Source organism: Nothobranchius furzeri, chromosome 3 (genome assembly GCF_043380555.1).
Source record: "Nothobranchius furzeri strain GRZ-AD chromosome 3, NfurGRZ-RIMD1, whole genome shotgun sequence".
NCBI lineage: Eukaryota > Metazoa > Chordata > Actinopteri > Cyprinodontiformes > Nothobranchiidae > Nothobranchius > Nothobranchius furzeri.
Window position 1 is genome coordinate 62,051,014 of NC_091743.1, and position 16,816 is coordinate 62,067,829.

Below are 16,816 nucleotides of genomic sequence, written 5' to 3' on the forward strand. Positions count from 1 at the left end.
AATGACTCAGGGGCAGGTGAACAAGGAGTGGACAGTAGAGGGAGGGGACAGGTGCAGGGAGGGTCCTAGTTCAGAAGATGTTCTCTGAAGAGCTGGGTCTTAAGGAGTTTCTTGAAAGTCGACTGGCGAGCACTGATGTCTTGAGTCAAGGAGAACAACATGTTCGTTTAGAACTTCCAATTCTAAGAAAGGCAAGGCAGCTTTATTTGTAATGGTACATTTCGTATACAGAAGCAATTCTATTTGCTTGCCAGGAGCAAGAACAGCAAGAACATAAAATATTCAAATCACTGTGACAGCACAAAACAGCAGATTTTAAAATCCAATTTAAATACACAGATAAGATTAGATCAAACTTCAATACACAAATAAGAAATGTAAAAATGTAAGAATAAGATTTTTTTAAAGCAAAGTTAAAGGGTGAGCAGTTACAGTGAAGAAGGTGCACATTAAGAAACCTTTATTCAAAGCCTGATGAATACATGAAAGTTCTCAATTTTGATTTAAAAGTTACTAGAGTTGGGGCACATTTGAGGTAATAAGGAAGCTGATTCCATCTGTGTCAAGAATAGTAGCTATAACCAGCTTCACCTTGTTTGGTTCTGACACAGGGTTCTGCTATGTAAAATTGTGCTGTTGTTTCCGGTGCTCCTGTTTACAACTCTGCATACCCTGCTGTTCCACCAGGGGGCAGGCACTGAATCCTGGGTACCCTTCAGGTCAATACCCAGTCCTCATGAACCCAGCCATGGGGCCATATGCACCTCCAGGAGGGATGCCCTATGGAGCTCCTAGGGCTATTGCTTATCCTGTTGGATATCCAGTGGCCCCTCCAGGAGGTGTTTATCCAGGTCCTTACCCTCCCAATGGGGGATCACCACAAAGGTTTCCACATTGGTCATTCTCACCAAAAAGATCCACAATATGATCAACAAAAGGGTCACCATCATAGTGGGGTACATTCCCTTGTTGGAGGTTTAGCTGGAGGTATGGGTTGGTAGGTTATTAGATCATTTAAACTCATTTATTTTTGCAGTTAATTTGCAGAACTGATGTAAAATGTTTTTTTTCTCTTAGACTGAACACATGAAGTTTGACACAATAGTGTTGATTGTGTAAATGTCTAATGTTATGCTCACTAGCGCACATGGCTGCAATAAAGTTGTTCTGCTCATTCCTGCAATGGTTAATGCAATAAAAAGTTATATATACATTTGTTTTGCAATATTAAATAGATTCTATTATCTATTACATTTTTCAAAATATTCCATTGTTTAGTCCCATTGAAACATTCGCATTTTCTTTGTTCTGGAGACTCATGAACCCACTGGATTTTTTTTCTTCATTTTGGCTCATAGCTGTTGAAAACACACACACGCGCGCACACACACACGCCTTTGCATAGCCACCATGTTGACCCGCCCTACATTATGTTGCTTGCATACCAAACAAAAGTAAATACACAACTATTGAAAAATTGTCACAGGATACATCTTGAACCAGTTGAGCTACTTTTCATTTCAGCATATTTGCCATTATGTTAAACACGTCACGTTCTTTAACAGAGGGCGTTTGGTTTATGCACCTTCCCTACAAGTAAATGTAGCAACACCAGTTTCTCAGACCCAGCAGCAGAGGTAAGACTTCCAGTGAAACCTACAAATTATACTAAATATTCTAATGCTGTTTATTGGATAAAAGATTCTTGATTTCTAACAATCATGATACAGATCTAGTACTTTTTAAAAACTTTTATACCTTTTTCTGGTAAAATTGTGGTAAATTTGCTCTTAATAATCAGAAAACAATCTCTGTTTTCAGAGGCAGTTATGCTTCCTGTTTGTCTTTATTCTGACTTTCAACTTCTACATCCGTATGTTTTTTTAATCGCCAGCGCTAGTTCTGCAATTTTTCTGCTATTTCAATAAACATTGTTCAGCTTCTTCTCCTTTTACCAGCTATAACTTTGTTATTTTAGCTTTCATAGTTGTCAAAATATTCAGCTTTCTGAGGAATTTTTCTGAAGAAAAGCCACAAAAATCCTTTTCAAATATAAAAAACATTTCTATTTGCAATCTCATTTAAGGATTACACGGAAAGGTTTTAAGCATAGTTATAGTATTATATTGCTAAATAACCAAGAAAGAAAAAAATACATTTAAGAAATAGATTTTCTTTGTTTTTTTTTTAAGTTTATTTTAACTTATGTAGGGTAGAAAATATGTTTGCCTATTTTTAGTGCAGAATGAATTTACATTTAAAACATTTAGTTATACCTTGGAGCTTCATATTTACTCTCTTACTTCATTAATTGAATAAACCTTATATGTATTTTTTGTCTGTATAGGACATTGTGTGAAACCCGATTTCATTTGCTGATCAAAGCAACAGTGAAACTATGTGGCCAAATCAAGGTATGATATCAAATTTATCATCAGACATCTTTTTGATTTACATTGTGGGATCTCTGTTGTACATTATCCCTACCCTTACAAGCCATCCTATATAGTCTGGCCATGCCCCATAGACAGAGCTCGGTGGTTGAGTGGAATCAACGGTTGTTCTAGGAAGACCAATCACAGTAACAAACAATGTCACGTATTTATCGCTACGAAAATCAATCTGCTATACACTGTCAAAGACAAAGAAGACACAAACACATTCTTTTTTTAAATGAATGTCCAAAGTACCACTGTCTGCAAATGTTTCAAAGAAAAGTCCAAGTCCAAAGTTGATGCCAAAGCTGTTTCAAATGAGCACTGTTCCTGAGCTGGCACCACCATTTTTGTTCTTCTGCATCGCAGCAGCTTGAATGCTAAGCTCGGCCAACGTCTCTCCACAGAGTGCTATGATTGGCTAAAGCTAATTTGTTAGGGCCTACTGAGCCTGCAATGGAGCGTGGCTAGACTGACAAGCACAGCAAAATATTTACTGCTACGGTCTGTCTAGATTCCTAGGCTACCTGATCCCATGCAGGTGTTTAACTGTGCTTTTGTGTTGTTCCTTCACCAGGGGGCTATCCCCAGGCACCATATCCTGACCCTGCAGGTCAATACCCAGCTCCAATGAATCCATCCATGATGCCATATGCACCTCCAGGAGGGATGCCCTGTGGACCTCATGGGGCCAATGCCTATCCTGGTGGATATCCAGTGGTCCCTCCTGGAGGTGTTCAGCTAGATCCTCACCCATACTGTCCCAACAGAGATGAAGTGATGATGGGTGAGCACAAAGCTCATAAGCCTGGACACCACGGGCATGGGCACCACGGACATGGGATCCATGGACATGGGAACCATGGACATGGGAACCACGGGCATGGGAACCACGGACATGGGAACCACGGACATGGGAATCACGGACATGGGAACCACGGGTATGGGAACCACCACCACTAACGTAACAAGGTGAGGTCACGTTTTAAATAAGAATTTGACGATATAACAGCATGTTAAAATAAGTAGATCTTTAAATTTAACATTTGTTTTTGATGAAAAAGAATTTTTGTTTTGGGATGATTTTTGCTGTTAGCAGAATTTAAATGTTTTATTTCTCTCAGACTTTTCACATGTTAAGTAGTGTAGATTGTTTAAATGTCTAATGTTATGCTTAAGCGCCTCGTGATTTTTATCTTGAGAGGTGCTATAGAAATGATATCTTCTTCTTCTTCTTCTTAATTCACTGCTGTACAAGGCTGCAAAAAAGTTAGTTATTTTAGAATGTATTACAAAGTTAGATATTCAATTTTTCTCCTAGTCAAATAGATTCCAATACATTTTTCAAAAATACTAATTAGATTTTTTTTCTCAAGTCTTCCAGCAGAAGCGGTGATTCAGACTGAGGCCCCCAGCTCACCATCCAGCATGCTCCTTTCGTAAACTGCAACTATACTATTAACTAAGGCATACAATTGCGTTTAGCACTTTTAGCTGCAGATTTACATTATTCTAAAGATTAATGGTGAAAGTGAAAAGCCTGTGTTTCTTTTTGGTTTGTTAAAAGTTCATTTCTCTTTATGTTTATCATAAATGAGACATTCTTTATGAACCCATTTATTCTCCAATTGTCAAACTTGGTGATCACTACTGTTTATGGCTCCAAAAAAGTTCTGCTCTGATCTGAAACTTAAATGCAAATACTCTAAAATGTACTTACAAAATTAGATGTTCTGTTTCTCTGCTCAATAAATGAATCCAAATCAAATTAAGTTCTGTGTCTTGTCTTCTTGAAAAGCTTGAAATTTTAGTTTTGGTGTTCTAAAATCTGAAAAAGTATGGAAAATGACAGAGTGAAGGAAACTAATACAGAACATGTTTGAGTGATGCTACTATGGGTCATAAAAACAACAAAAGCCAAACACTGTTTAACTGTTGTTACACACTACCTATAACTCCTCTTCACTCAAAACAAAGCTTAAGTCTAAATGGTCCAACATGGATATCAAAGCCATTTCAAATGAGCTGCCGCCTTCTTGGCTCAGTTGCATAATTTCACCCACCTGACCGATCGAGCACTGCAGTTGGCATAACACAATACTGCTGGGCCAATGAGAAATCTGCTGAGGCTACGATGGAATGCAGCTAGACTGACCTGCAGAGAAAACTTAGGCAGGCCTCACCTCTGTCAGTGTGCCCTACGGCAGCTGTGGCTACATTGTAGCTCATCCCCATCAGTGTGTGAATGTATGTGTGAATGGGTGAATGATTGTGTTGTGAAGTGCCTTTTACTATTTACTAGGGATGTGTATTGGTAAAATTCTGGCGATACAATACGTATGACGATACAGGGGAGACAATACAATATATCATGAAATATTGAGATAAATTCAGCCATATTAGTGATTTTTTTGGACTGAATTAATTATAAGAAAATTCAATAAACAGTCCAAACTGATATGTAACATGTTCAACATGAGGTATCTGAAACAGGGCCGTGCAGAGACCTTTGACGGGGCGGGTGCTCAAAGTAAAAAAAGGGGCACTTATAGAGCAATCCAATAAGTTAGAACATTCAGATAATGAGACCCTTGGGTTCAAACAACATAATAAAAATATATAAATTAGTGTCATTAGTGTTAATGTTAGTTCATAAATAATAGTTTTAGTTTTTAAAGCTGACTTATATCTAGAGGTGTTACAACCACATTTTTGCCCCTGATCCGAGTCCAAGTTATTTGATTTTTGATTATCTTCCAATACTGAGTCCTGTTCTGATACCAGGTGGTGATGCAACACATTATAAAAGAAGAAATAAGTTGTCCTTCTGTCTGTATTTGTTATTTTAGCCTGAAAAGGTCACTCATTCAGGAAGTACATTTAACAGAAATCAAGATACTTTATTGCTATTGCACAGGTGTACAACCAAAGATATTTTGTGCTTACTAAAGACAGCTCTAGTAAGAGGTAGTAAAATAAATGTAAAATAAATGCAACCACAGAGAGTTATCCATTGTGATCTACGGCTATGTTAGCTGAGATCTTTTTCCTGTCAGTAGAAAATTCTTGATCCCGTTCTATGATCTCACTGAACTTAACACTAAACATGAGAGCTCTGCTACCAATCTAACAACAACACCCTTCACACAAATGCACCATCATCACGTACGTGGCAGGAGTCTCAGAGAAACTTAGAAGAATCTTCTCCAAACACAACATCCCGGTAAACTTTAAACCCAACAACACCCTCAGACAGAACCTGGTCCATCCAAAAGACAAAACACCCAAACAGAAGCTCAGCGGGGTCGTTTATGCAGTCCAGTGTAGGAGCACTGTCCAGATGTTTACATTAGAGAAACTAAACAACAATTACACAAGAACATAACACAACACAGGAGAGCCACCTCTTCAGGTCAAAACTCTGCAATCCACCTCCACCTGAAGGACAAGGGACACACCTTTGAAGATGACAAAGTCCACATTCTGGACAGAGAAGATAGATGATTTGAGAGAGGAGTAAAAGAAGCTATCTATGTCAAAACGTGAAAACCCCACTTTAAATAGAGGCGGGGCTTAGATTTCACCTTTCCAGAACCAATAATGCAGCTTTGGTCAAGGTCAAGGTCAATTTTACTTACAGAGCGCATTTACAGCAGCAAAGCTACACCAAAGCGCTGTACAAGGTAAAACAAGTCAAGATACAACAAATCAACAATAAAAACCTAAAATAAGATGAGCACACAACAGTCACAATCTATGATAAAAACTGTTAAAAACTAATAAGATGCTCAAGTCAACCTGCATTAAAAGCCAAATCAAAAAATTGCGTCTTAAGAAGGGATTTAAAATGCTCTAGATTCTGTGTGGTCCTGATGTTGAGAGGTAGCTTGTTCCACAGTTTGGGCCCAACCACAGAGAACGCTCTGTCGCCGCGAGTCTTGTGGCGGGTTTTTGGAACTGTTAAAAGAGCTTGAGAGCTGGACCTCATGGTTCTGGCAGGGACGTAAGCGGACAGCAGCTCAGAGATGTAAACTGGGGCCAGGCCATGAAGGGATTTAAAAACAAAAAGTAAAATTTTGAAACGGATCCTGTAAGAGACAGGAAGCCAATGGAGAGAGGCCAGAACCGGGGTTATGTGATCCCACTTGCTGGTTCCAGTCAGCAAGCGAGCCGCTGCATTTTGGACCAGCTGAAGTCGGTGTGGGGAGGACTGGTCCAGGCCAGAATGCAGGGAGTTGCAGTAGTCCAATCGGCAAGACACGAACAGGTGGATGACATGTTCGAGGACTTTAGCAGGAAGGTATGGCTTCACCTTTGCTATCTGCCTTAAATGATAAAAACCTGATTGGACCACTGCACTCACCTGTCTGTAAAGATTAAAAGAACCATCTAAAAACACACCAAGGTTTTTAACACAGGGTTTTAGAAAACCAGAACAAGGACCAAGAGGACCAACAGCGTTGTTTAAAAGATTAGAACTTTTTTTTGAATCTCATTCAGTTTCAGTCTAGGTCACATCTTCCTGCATCTAATCAACACGATGACTCACCATCAATAGAGGCTAACGACTCATCAGGAGATAGAGAGGTGGGGTACTCAGTGTAGTTTCTGCTCTTTAAATAACAACAAACAGCTACAGCTTATGAGCTTGACTCTCCCATATTCCAGTTAGAACTGACAAAGCTCCTCAGAGGAGAAGTGAAATGTTTTAAAGAAACCAAAGAAGTCCAGTTGCCTTCATCTGAACTCTTTGGAGTAATAGTCAATAATAAAAAATACATGATAAAGTAATAAAACGTATATAATCATGCTCACATTCACTTTTACCATCTCTTTGTGGGAGGTGGAAAATGTATCACGTTTAACCCTCTTATGACCATAAATATAACAAGTATTTTTTTTTGTTTTATGGCTTTAAATTTGTAATAAAAGTGTAAAATGTTAGTAACTCTGCTCCTTTTTTCAGAACAACCTCAGCTTTCAGTGTCTGCTTTGTATTTAGTGTTTATGTTTATTAAAGTCTGTAAAACTGCAGCTTAAATGAAAAAAAAAATTAGATTTGAATTTTCTTTACATTTATTACTAAACAGGAACTTCAAAATGACTTGAGCAAACTATGTCAAAAGAACCATTTAAACTCAGAACTGTGTTGCAAACACTCAGAAAACAGTGTGACCCCTGACCTCATGTTAACCAGTTTAATGACTGCAGCCTGTCTGTGACCACAGGTCTACGCTCTGGTCCAGAGAACGGGATACAGTAAAATAAATACTAGGTATCATAAAATAACACTCATGGGCTACTTCACAACTTTCTACCAGCATTATGAAGACCAATAAGCAGATAAAAGGTTAAATCTAAACATTTCATTACAAAAAGTCAACTAATAAAATTCTGCACTGATAAAATGATATTTTCAGCTAAATAAATATTTATTGTACGTATAAATAATGCTGGAATGAAGTTGAATCATTTAGTAAACAGTTGAGTGTTCAAATAAAAACCAGTGTGACTTTAATCTGTCCCTCCTCATGTCACCATCTACAGAAACAGCCTTCTGGGACACCTGACCAACCAGGTGGATTTTATTTGTGAAGTTTCCATAACTTTATAAAAGCTGCTGATGAAGATGATCAGATCATCTCCTCCTTTAGGTTCTCGCTCTCCCGTCGCGCGTTTCTTTCTGTGACGCTGCAAAGCATGTTTCCTTCTAATAGCGATTTTTGGAGTAACATGAATTACATCATGTATTTTTATTCGATTAGGAATTCAGAAGTTATGACCCGGAGAATCTAGAGTGAGACACATCCGTGATTCTTTGAGTTTCTGCAACACTTCAGGAGAAGTACTCTGTCTCATTTTCTGTCCCAGACATGCAGCTACCTGACTCTGCTCCACACACACTAACCACGGACTCAAACTCACGTAAACAAAAGCTCTGATATTAAAATCTATCCAGATGATGTGAAGCAGGCAGAAAAAAACTTACAGTTAGATGAAAGCAGACTCCTGTCCGCAGGGAAAACACCGGTCTGTCGTCTCCATGGCTACAAGGTAGAGCGACAGCAAGGACAACCAATCACACGTTAGTATGATGCGGCAGAGCCAATCAGTGAGCTTGTAGGCGGGTCTAAGGGAAAATAGCCTTCAGCTTGAGGCGGCTGCCTCCGCATGGTCCTAGTGCCCGATTTTTCTCACAGTATAACAGTTTTGTACGGTAAAATCTGACGAACGACCGGAAAAAGGGCACTTTGGGCACTTCGGACAAAAGGGGCAGGGTCTCAAGCACCCTCCGCACCCCCCTCTGCACGTGCCTGATCTGAACCATGATAGAGGGATTTACATTTCAGTGGTGGAAACAAAACCCAATGTACACTGTTGCCAACTAGAGGTCGGCATTTGATTTGCACCAAAAGAAAACACAAATGTTTGCATGCAAACTCTTCCAAAAACTTGATACATGGCTTTTAAATATTGATCCAATATCGCAGGAAAAAATATTGCAATATATTGCCACATCGATATTTTTCTACTACTACTGACCATTTTTGCTAATGTAACGGTTTGTCTAGATTTCTAGGGTAAGATGACCCCCATCGCCCACACATTTACATAGTTTTTTTGGTACATATCTCCAACTTTGACAGTGAAATTGAGGGTCAAAACATTACCAGTCAAGTGACATCCTTCATTCAGGGTGGTGGCAATGGTGTGTGTGTGTGTGTGTGTGTGTGTGTGTGGGGGGGGGGGTTATAAATAAAAATGTTATGCTGTTCAACTTGGTATTGCTGGAATGCTGTATGCTGCCGTGAAGAAGGCGGGAACATCCGGCAGTGCCTGGCCCGGGTTCAGGGGCCTCAGGTAGACCTTGGCTCCTCGGCTGTCCCATCACGGGGGAGGGGGATGTCCAGGAGGGGGAGAACCCAACCTTACCTGGATGTCCTGTGTCTTATATATTCTGGAAGTTGTGCAAATGCAGGGATGGGAGTAGATATTCTGCTGGGGTGGGACTGGGTTGTGCCCTCGGACTCTGTGGAACTCTGCAATGCTTCTGCTTTGGGCCCTGGCAAGATGGGCTGGGGTCTCCATGCCCTGGGTAGCATTTTGGCAACGGAGGTACCTATTGGGGCCAGTGGGGGAGCTGGCTCCCTGGATGGCTTAGGCCAACTAGCCATTCAACCCCATCCCCATACATTTTCTCCTCCTGCTACCTCACATCTTCACACAAACATGCGCATAGCACCTTGGGGGGTGGACAAGTCAGGAGGTGCAGGTATGGACCTCATTTCCGCATTCCTGTGGCAGACTGCCCCCCAATTTTATTTGCACATTAAACACTTCCACCAATGACATTCCACGCAAACACACACTTAGGGCCTTGGGAGTGAGCACATTCAACGGCATTTGGCATGGGGATTTCAGCCTCATCCCAAGTGCCGGTGCCCACTTCTAATTTTAAACTGCACTTAGACACAGAGGACTGTGGGGGGAAGAGGGGTGGTGTGGTGGCATCAACTGGTGTAGGCCAGACAATGCCTGCACTGCCCGCTCACCTCAGCCACAAATACACCTCATCAACACGCACCAACACTGTATTGGAGCAGGGGGAGGGAGACTAGGGGTCTTAGCACCCTTCCATCGTTGCTTGGCTTCCAGGGGCTGGAGGCTAGGAGGGGCATCTGGCCATCTGGCTGGGGTCTGGGGTGGTGGGTCGCTTTGCTTGGCGTTGGGTGGGGGAGCCTGCTCATCAGCACCCCAACAGGAAGGGTCGAAATGGGAACCGGTGATGGTTGTACCCCATGTGCAGCAGTACCGGGACCAGAGTGAATAGGGTGTGTATGGGGAGAATGAGTGGGTGTCTGGCGTGCATTTTTGTACGTCTTGGGTTGTATGTGTATGTGTGAGCATGAGGGAGGGAGTGTGTGACTGTGTTTGTGTATGACTGTATATGTCATGTGGGGCCTTTGACTCCTCCCCTCTCCTGGGACTTCTTTTGCTGCTACACATTTCGCCTCCCCTCCCCCGCCACACTTGGTGTGGAGAGTGGTGCCTTGGTCTGCCTGAGTGTTCGTAGCTCCCGGGTCAGGGGGTTTAAGATTTTTGGTGTCTGCCTGATTAATCTCGGTGGCTGCCTGGTGGGATCTGAATCCATGGGCTCTGTTGGGTCCCCGGCGGGGCTGGTCACCTCTGGGTCCCGAGTCGCTGGGTTCCGGGCTCAGCCGACTTGGGGGTAGGAGGCTGCGGGCGGGCCTGTGGGCTTGCTGCTGATATCCCCTGGGACTCTGCCGGCTGCTGGTTGTGGCCCCCCGGGGTGATCCTCTGCGCCTCTCGAGGGGGGCTGGGGCTTTTCTGGTTACAGTCTCCCTGGGGTCCCTGCGCTCTGGGGCAGCTCCTGGATCTCTGAGACTTGGAGCTCCCCCCGTCTCCTACACATCTTTAGGGGGCAGATCTGTGGCCCCTCACACTCTCTATTGGATGCTCCTATAGAGAAACCTTACATATACAAGCGCGTGTACACACACAGGTGCTCACATGGTGCTCTCATAAGTATGGACTTGGGCACGTTCAACACATGTCTTGAGGCTGTGGTTGGCACTTAATGCACTGTGATTTATTATTGTTTGATTCTTAAGTAAAATAATGTTGATTTAATATTTCCTCATCAGGTTGACGCAGTGATAGTTTGCTCCTGTTGTGTTGTTGTGTGTCCCTTTTTTTTCTCCTTCTGCAGGTCTAGATGCAGACTCTTGTTCATCACTGATTGTTTTATTTTTGTGGACCCCCCCTTCCTTTTGTCTCTTCCTTTCTCTGTCACCTCTGTCTCCGTGTCCGGTCTGAATTACAAGCATTCACAAAAAACAATAACAATAAAGTTTTAAGTATCAGGCGTGACATTAAAAGCAGAAGCTTTGATGCTCCACCTGAGAGTAAATCTGTAATCTCTGATTTCCCTCTGGGGTTAGTAAAGTATCTTTGAATTTGAATTTGTAGGCTTGTCACCAGCATTCAGACATTAATTCTGTTTGCTTCACAGCCAGACAGGACACGGGAAGAAATAAAAAAATAAAAAAACAGGAAAATGTCTTTTTGAAATGACCGAGTGTAAATTAGACAAATATCGATGTTCGTTTCTAAAAAATATCGTGTTCATGATGAATATTTATTTTGACAAAAAGTCCACCTACCTACTTTTGTAATGTACAGAACTTTATTTTTTACAATGTCATTCATTTTTTATGTCCGAATACATTAAATGCACATTACGACTTAGGTGCGGCAGCGGGAATAGTTTTTTTTATTACTTTACTGAAAACTCAACACTGAACAATGAAAAGTAAACCAGCCTAGCTCCTTTTAGAGCAGCGGGGAGGGATGGTGATTCCCTGAATGACCTATAAAATAATCTTGAATGTTTCAAAAACGATAGCAGCACCAACAAAAAATGTGATGACACAAATTAGCGCAAACAAATACCACCCCACCTATTTGGAAGATTTCTGGTGTGGGTGTCAGCTGCCCTACATCGTGTTGCTTAAAACATAAAACAAAAACACGTCTGTCAAGGAATGTAACAAAATAACTCTTGAACCAGTTGAGCCACTTTTCACCTTTGCCAGTACGTAAAACACAGCACGTAAAACACAGCACGTAAAACACATCACGTGTTCTGAGGGCGTGGGTTTAGCATCTTCCATCCAGGTAAATGCGGAAAACAACCACCAAACTGCATCTTTTGTCAGACCCAACAGCAAAGGTAAGATCTCCAGAGAAACCTACAAATTATTCTAAAGATCCTAGAAAATGTTGTGTTGTGGATACAGATTCATGATTTCTAACAATCATGATTCAGATTTAATACATTTTTTAAGTCGCCTTTTCTGTAAAATTTGTGGTAAATTTGCCAACTTCATAGTTTGAATATTGATTGAACACAAACCTTTTTTTTTAATGACAATGGATCATGAATGTGGTCGCAGGTTTTAGAAAACTTGTGCAGCTAAACCTAATTAACAGCAATTCTAGACGTGGTTTTGGTTCCCGTTTGTCTTTATTCTGACTTTCAACTCCACATGTTTTTGATTTGCAGCTAGTTCTAAAATTTCTCTATTTTAACTAACACAGTTCAAGGTTTTCTTTTTCCCAGCTGTGACGTTATTTTAACTTCCGTTCTCGAAATATTCAACTTTTATTGTGGAATTTTTTTAAATAAAAAAACCACAAAATCCTTTAAAATTTCAGAAATATTTCTATTTTTCAAACCTCAACTCAACTTCTCTGGTCTTTTCTTTTATGATTTTTTTAAATTCAAGCTTTAATAATTTTCACATTACACATTCAAATTTGTATTAAATTGTTTGGCCTGTTGAAATGCACCTGTTACACCCATGTGCACTCTCCCTGGCCAGGCTGGGATCGCTGCTACTGCACCTGTGAGTTCAAACAAAAGGGTCTGCTAGACAGGAGGGAGATCACCTGGGGTGTGTTTGTTGTTCTTAGTTTGGTGATGAAATGACTAAAGAATGTTAATATTCTTTTAGTTTCTGTGTCCAGCGATCTGCTAAATTCTCTAACCCATCTAATGTTAATTTTCACAGTTCATCTCCATTTGAACTTCACTTCAAATCTTAGGCAGGTTCAGCTAACTTGTTTTCAGCAATCAAAAGTCATCCTGTATTTCTATGAAAATATTGTAGTTTTCACTGCAGTCACTGAAGTTTTTTGCTTGAAGCTTTCTTGAAGGATAATGTAGCACCAAACCAAGCTGATGAGTGATTCAGTCTTAACAAGTGCAGTAATACAGGTCTAATCTAATATACCTGCATTGCCAGTAATTTAAATCGGGATTATATTGAAATTCATTTTTTTACGGATAGTTGTAATATTTTATTGCTAAAGAAAATGATTGCTAAGGAAAAATATTTGTAGAATAAGATATTGATTTATTTTTTTAGTTTTTGGATTAAAACAAGCATAATACTATGAATCAAATACTGAAAAAAATGTAAACACACAATTCAATAAATAATAATTGTAGAAAAACACTGATTAAACAGTTTTTTTTCTTTTTCCTTTCTTTGAGCAACAGTCAACTGATTTTGATACAATCAAGTTTTAGTAGGTTGGAAAATATGCATGCCCAACTTTTCTTTTGCTTCTAAAATGTGTTTATTATCTTACTTCTTCAAATTAATAATCTGTATAATTATGTTGTCTCTTCAGGGCTTTGTGTGAAACCTGATTTCATGTTCTGATCAAATAAGCAGTGGAACGATGTGGCCAAATCAAGGTGGGACATTAAATGCATTGTAACCCTTGTATTTTTGTACATTTTAGATTCTCTTTGAAGTACGTTATCTTTGATTCCAGGTTTGAGGTATATAATTGCGCTTTTGTGTGCCAGGTCCTCCTGCATACTCTGCTGTTCCTCCACCAGTTGTCTACCCCCAAGCAACAAATGCTGGGTACCCTGCAGGCCAATACCCAGCTCCCATGAATCCAGCCATGGGACCATATGCAACTCCAGGAGGGGTGCCCTATGGAGCTCCTGGAGCTAATGCTTATCTAGTAGTACCTTCTGGGGGGTTTCAGCCAGGTCCTTGCCCATATTGTACCAAAGGGGATCACCATAAAGATCACAAAAAATGTAAACATGGTGGATTACTTCCTCTTGTTGGAGGTTTAGCTGGGGGATTGGGTCTTGGAGTAATGTTGGGTAAACATGAAGCTCATAAACATGACCACCACGAGTGTGAACACCACATGCATGAACACCCCATGCATGAACACCCCATGCATGAACACCACGAGAATGGACACCACGGGTTTGGACACCACGGGTTTGGACACCACAAGCATGGACACCATCACCACCACTACTACCACCACCACTAACGTGACAATGTGAGGTCAGATTTTGAACAAGGTAAGATGGTGTGAGGGCTTATTAATGGTCTCTCCTGATATGCTGATTCCTGAAACAAGTGGATCTGCCCAGGTCCTCTTTGTTAAAGAGCAAGTCACCACCAAATCAATTTTTTTTCTGATAAACTATATAAATGTGTGACTAATAATGCTGCAGACACGTGTAGTGAATAGTTTAGCACTTTAGTGCATTTTAGTTAAAATTTTAATTTTCTGCCTAAAACTGTCAGTGTTGTGCCGTTGTCAGGTAAAAACTCTGCACTGCATTTGAAATTAAATCTGCCATCGCTATTGGCTAAGAGGTACCCTAGAACGTTAGCTGGTACCATATGATGTCCCAATGTCGTTGTGAGCGTGTGTGTGCGCGTGCGTGCGTGCGCGTGCTTGTTAGCGGCTCCGCCCTTTCGGTCTGCTAGGCAACAGCTTTTGTTGTATTTTTCCAAACAGTAAGTGTGAGTGGAGTAATACTCTGGTAGGGGGTGACTTGCTTTTTAAGTCAGTCTGTACAGGTAATACAGGAAACATGTCATTAAAAAGGAAATGAAAGAATATCCGTTTCTACTGGACCAACAGGACAATGAGAGCAGGACGGCAAAGCAGTCAAATTGCCAAAGTCAAGTACCAGTTGCTGCAGTTACAAAGGAATACCAATTTAAAATGGGGTGATTTATTTATAGTTGCTTTTTATGCAAAGAATTTTATTTAACAATAACATAATATCTGAAAAAATAGTAAAAAAAAAATTGCTAGAAAATGTTATGCCTCATTTCAATGTTGAAAATGTGATTTTTTGAAAGGTTATTTTGCATGCATTTTTTTATTTACAGAGTAAATAAAGAAGAACAAAAGCCCACATTACCAGAGAATGACATCAAGCTTCATTTTAATTGTTTACATTTCCTAAAACTCCAAGGAAACTTCTTTGGATTCATAATGCAGACTGTTCTCAATAAAACATTTCTGAATGGATTCACAAGTTTCTGTGTAGGAAATTATGGAAAGCAAAGGGCATGCTGACTTCAGCAAATGCATAAAATAATGGATGTAAAGTCTTCGTTGGACTTTTGACAGCTGCCTTCACACTGTGTGTGTGTCATATGATCTACAGTGTACTGCTATCTGTTTAGGTCACATGGTCAAGTATTACACATGAAATGCAACTTAAATTAAACAATGGATTAATTGAAGTGTTTTTTAGACAATTTTTGCTGTGAATTTGCAGAATTGAAAATGTTTTAGTTCCTCAGTAATTTATGATTGTGTGAATGTCTAATGTTACATTGTTGGATACATGGCTGCAAAAAAGTAAATCTATTCTTCTCTAAAAGTTTTAATGTAATCAAGATAACATATAGTATTAAGTTAGAAATCTAAGTGTTCTGCTTCTTAAATGGACATTTTTTTTCTTTAGTTTTCAGCAGCAGCAGCAGAGAGGCAGACTGAGGCCCTCAGCTCAACATCCAGCAGAATGCTGCCATCTACAAATGCAACTCTTCTATAAACCAAATGCATAATTTTGACCACTTACCGTGCACAATTAGTGTTTTATGGTTTATTTGTAACAATGAGAAGCCTTAATGCTTTTTTGTTTGGTAGAAATTTCTTTCTCAGTATATTTATTACAGGAGTGATGCATGCAATCCCATTTATTCTCTAAATGTCTTTGTTCTCACTACTGTATGTGGCTGCAAAAGTTATTCTGCTTTGATCTGAAACAGTTCTATGTAATACCTAAAGTGTATTTAATTAGATTTCTATTACCCTGCTCAATAAATGAATTTAAGTAAAGTCAATCATGTGTGTTTTTGAGGTCCTGTTTTTCCATTATTTTAAGGTTAAGGTCACAAAGCATTTATTTGTCATTAAAAGTAGTTTTCAGAATGACTGGAACTGTGCCGGGAAAAATTTATTAAAAAAACTATATATTTTTTAAACAATACCTCCACAGGGCATTTAAAGGTGTGCAGAATGAAGGTACAGTATTTCCTTTAAAAGCTATATTTTAATTGAAAAATAAAAAAATAATTATTTTTGACAGACATGACACTGGGTTTATGTTTACATTTACCAGCCAATAGAGAATTTCGGCCGCTTGTATCCGCGATCTCGTTCTTTTGGTCACTACCCAAAGATCGTGACCATAGGTGAGGGTAAGAACGTAGATCGACCGGTTATTCGAGAGCTTTGCCTTCTGGCTCAGCTCTCTCGTCACCTCGACAGACCGGTACAACACCCGCATCACTGCAGACGCAGCGCCTATCCACCTATCGATCTCACGCTCCAGTTTTCCCTCACTCGTAAACAAGACCTTGACATACTTAAACTCCTCTACTTGGAGCAGGATCTCATCCCTGACCCGGAGAAGGCATTCTACCCTTTTCCAAATCAAGACCATGGTCTCAGATTTAGAGGAGCTGATTCTTTCTCAGTTTTTTACTTCATTTTAATCACACTCAGAG

General features: G+C 40.1%; 1 protein-coding gene across 1 annotated transcript; it reads left to right on the forward strand.

Annotated features, from left to right (window-relative positions):
• The first annotated feature begins 1,517 nt into the window (after nucleotides 1–1,517).
• On the forward strand, nucleotides 1,518–4,207 carry LOC107385319 (histidine-rich glycoprotein). Its single transcript, XM_054736270.2, has 4 exons — nucleotides 1,518–1,637; nucleotides 2,348–2,414; nucleotides 3,013–3,407; nucleotides 3,812–4,207. The coding sequence occupies exons 2-3, from the start codon at nucleotides 2,399–2,401 to the stop codon at nucleotides 3,396–3,398; spliced, it is 402 nt and encodes a 133-aa protein (XP_054592245.2). The 5' UTR covers nucleotides 1,518–1,637; nucleotides 2,348–2,398; the 3' UTR covers nucleotides 3,399–3,407; nucleotides 3,812–4,207.
• Nucleotides 4,208–16,816: the final 12,609 nt, after the last annotated feature.